This window comes from Pteropus alecto, unplaced genomic scaffold, assembly GCF_000325575.1.
Source record: "Pteropus alecto unplaced genomic scaffold, ASM32557v1 scaffold101, whole genome shotgun sequence".
Lineage (NCBI taxonomy): Eukaryota > Metazoa > Chordata > Mammalia > Chiroptera > Pteropodidae > Pteropus > Pteropus alecto.
In genome coordinates this window covers 19,673,249-19,676,321 of record NW_006432945.1, presented here as the reverse complement: position 1 = coordinate 19,676,321, position 3,073 = coordinate 19,673,249, and the positions used below count along the sequence as shown (strand labels likewise).

The window sequence follows — 3,073 nt, the reverse complement described above, 5'->3', positions numbered from 1 at the left end:
CGGGTTCAGCGCGGACGCGGCAGAGCCTTCCCGACCTGCCGCACAGGGCCCGCGTCCCCTCGCAGGGCCCATGCTGGGTGTGAGCACGCGTAGCATTTGCGACTGTCGAACGAATAAATGATCGGCCACGGATGTGGAGAAAAGTCGTGGGTCCAGGATCTGCTGCTGCGAAGGGCTGGGGCTCGGGGGACGGCGGGGTGACAGCGGGGGGACAGGCCGGACAGCTGGGTGGGCGGTGGGAGTACACGTAACAGGGAGAGAACGGAATGCGTGTGCCTGTCTCCACGGCAGGGAGGTCGCGGGGGGCTGGGGCAGGAGCAGGGGCACGCGGGGGGCTGGTGAGGGCGACAGGGGCCCGGGGCTGGGAGCAGCGGGCGCATCTGCGCGGAGGGAGACGGAGGAGTCGGTGTGGGACGGGGCGGAGGAGTCTGGGGTTATCCGTGGGGTCAGGCGAGAGGCTCTTCTTTTAATGAAAGACCCTGGATACACGCTGACGGGAAAGTTCCGGCTGAGGAGGAGGAATTGGGGATGCAGAAGAGAAAGGGAACCGCAGAGCAGGACACGCTCGAGAGGACGGGCGGGGGCTGCCAGGGCGGGGAGCGACCGCGGCCTGGAGGGGACGGTGCCCCCGGAGAGGCGGGGAAGGGGCTTGGGGCTGCGGGCAGGTGGCCGGCTCCCTGGGGAGGAGGTGAGGTCTCCACGAGGCTTGGAGGGAGGCATAGGCTTCGAGTGATGGGGGCTGGGGGCAGAGGACAGGAAGCTTCGGGGCTGAGGAAGGGGCGGGCATCACCATGAGAACGGAGGGCACGCTTACTAGAGAGAAGGGTCGGAAGGGCAGGCCAGTGTCCGTTTGAACATGGTGGCCATTTCAGTGACACGCGGCTGGGCAAGTAAAGGCCTGGACGATATAGGCGAGTTTCATGGAGACAGAGAAGGCCAGGGAGCTGAGGGGGTTGGCGGGCGGTGAGTATTCAGGACGACGCGTCTGCTGATTCTGCTTTGTCTCCTCCAGCTCCTGCTGCCGGCGCGCCTGGTAAGTCACCACCCTCACGGCCTCCCCACCCCGCCAGCCGCTCCGCCCTCTGCTCCCAGCTCCCCACCTGGAGGTGCCCCAGACACGCCCATGCCCCACGCCCAGGCAGAGCCAGAGCAGTCGCCCCGAGTCACCCCCAGGGAGGCGGGGAGGGTGGCCCAGGTGCACAGGGGCCACGGCTCTCTGTCCTGCTGCCCTGGGACGTCGGGGTGTCCTCACAGAAGATGCTCTCACGTGCTGCACATGTCAGCACGTCTGACGTCGGGGTGTCCTCACAGAAGATGCTCTCACGCGCTGCACGTGTCAGCACATGTCTGTGAGTGTCTGCATGTGTCAGCGCGTGTCTGTGAGTGTCTGCACGTGTCAGCATGTGTCTGTGAGTGTCTGCACGTGTCAGCGCGTGTCTGCTCAGCCTGTCCCGTCTTGGCCAGTAGCTGAGGGCCTCGGGCCTGGACAGGAGCAGGACGAGGCAGCACTGGCCGCCGTGGGTGGGGTGAGCCCCACTGGGCGCTCCGTTCTACATGCCGGCCGCCTCCCAGGACAGCAGGGCGGGGGCCTGCACTGGTCAGCTGGTGTGCGTGCAAGAGCGCGTGTGTGTGACGCGGGGGCGAGCAGGACCCGCCCGGGGCCCGTGGTGAGTGCGCGTTTACTCCAAGACTGTGCGCCTTGACCCGTTCTGGAAATTCTTGCGTCTCCCAATCGGCAGCCGAGCCCCCGAGAGGACTTGTCCCCTGTGCCCTGGAGGTTTAGCGGCAAGAGCAGTCACCTCCGTTCACGAACAGCTCTGGGCGGGTTCCACCCCTGGTGTCCCCAGCAGAGCCCATGGGGACTGCGCTGTCTGGAACTCAGGTCTGCCCGGGGCCCCCTCTCCTGATGTCGCCACTGCTCCCCGCCCTCCGCAGGGCTCCCGAAGGCCACGCTGAGCCTTGAGCCCCCGTGGGTCAACGTGCTCCAGGGGGACAACGTGACTCTGACCTGCAAGGGAGCCCCCGGCCCTGGGAGCCCCTCCACCCGCTGGTTCCACAACGGCGACTCCCTGGAGACTCAGGCCCAGTCCAGCTACAGCCTCACGGCCAGCACCAGTGACAGCGGGAACTACACGTGCCACACGGCCCAGACCAGCCTCAGCGACCCCGTGCATCTGGACGTGATCTCGGGTCAGTGGGCCCGGCCGGCGGGGCGGGGGCGGGGCGGTGACAGGTGGCGCCCGTCACCGTCCTCCTCACGCCTCTCCTGCTGCGTGGGGAAGGTAGTGTTTCTCACGTGCGAGGCCATTTTGCCTCGGTTCCGACTGGGCAAGGAGGTGGTGACAAGGTCACAGACGGGCCGCGGGGTGTGAAGGCAGCACAGGGAGCCCCACATCATAAAGGCCTACGCGGGCTTAGTGAGCACAGAGTTACTCAGCCGAGTCCCAGCCTGGAAGCTTCCAGCCACATAGACAGGATGAGCTCACTTCCTGAGCCTCAGTGTCCCCGACTGGGAGGAGTCCCGGGTCAGGAGGGTCCTGGTGCCCCCGCCCCCGTCCTCTGCGGCCTCAGGCCGGCCCCTCAGCCGTAGTCAAGATGAGGGAGGCGGTGCAGTCCGTGGGTCCAGGTGGGGGTGGCCAGGCGCCTGGGCGTTCAGGGTCTGTCCCAGGAGGGCCCAGGAACGCTGGGGCCTGGCCTGCAGCCCAGATGGCGGCCATACGTGGGACATGAGTCACAGCAGCTGCACAGAGGCAGAAGGTGCAGTGGCCGAGAGGGCAGAGCATGGCGGTGGCCAGCAGGACGACAGCGTGACCCCGACACAGATAGCTGCACTTGTGCCTGGCCAGACCCTGATGAGCTGCCACCCACGCAGGTCCAGCCCTGCTCACCGGTTTAGCGTCAGCACCCACCCAGACTTGGGAAAGACAGGCGGCCACCCAGCAGCCAGTGTCCGCATCTCAGCGGGCCCCCAGAGCGGCCCCGTGCCCCCGACAGGTTCTGCCCCACGAGCTGCACCAGGAGGCGTGATGTGCGCTGTGGCTGAGGAGGAGAAACGGGAACGGTCCAGGAGCCC

At 67.1% G+C, this 3,073-nt stretch overlaps 1 protein-coding gene across 1 annotated transcript in view; it reads left to right on the top strand.

Moving 5' to 3' along the window:
• LOC102893641 (low affinity immunoglobulin gamma Fc region receptor II) overlaps positions 1–3,073 on the top strand; it is a 10,751-nt gene that overhangs the window by 1,459 nt on the left and 6,219 nt on the right. Inside the window, exons 2-3 of the mRNA XM_025044019.1 lie at positions 1,013–1,033; positions 1,936–2,190. Of these exons, the coding sequence (XP_024899787.1) occupies positions 1,013–1,033; positions 1,936–2,190 (276 nt within the window). The remainder of the gene's footprint in view (positions 1–1,012; positions 1,034–1,935; positions 2,191–3,073) is intronic.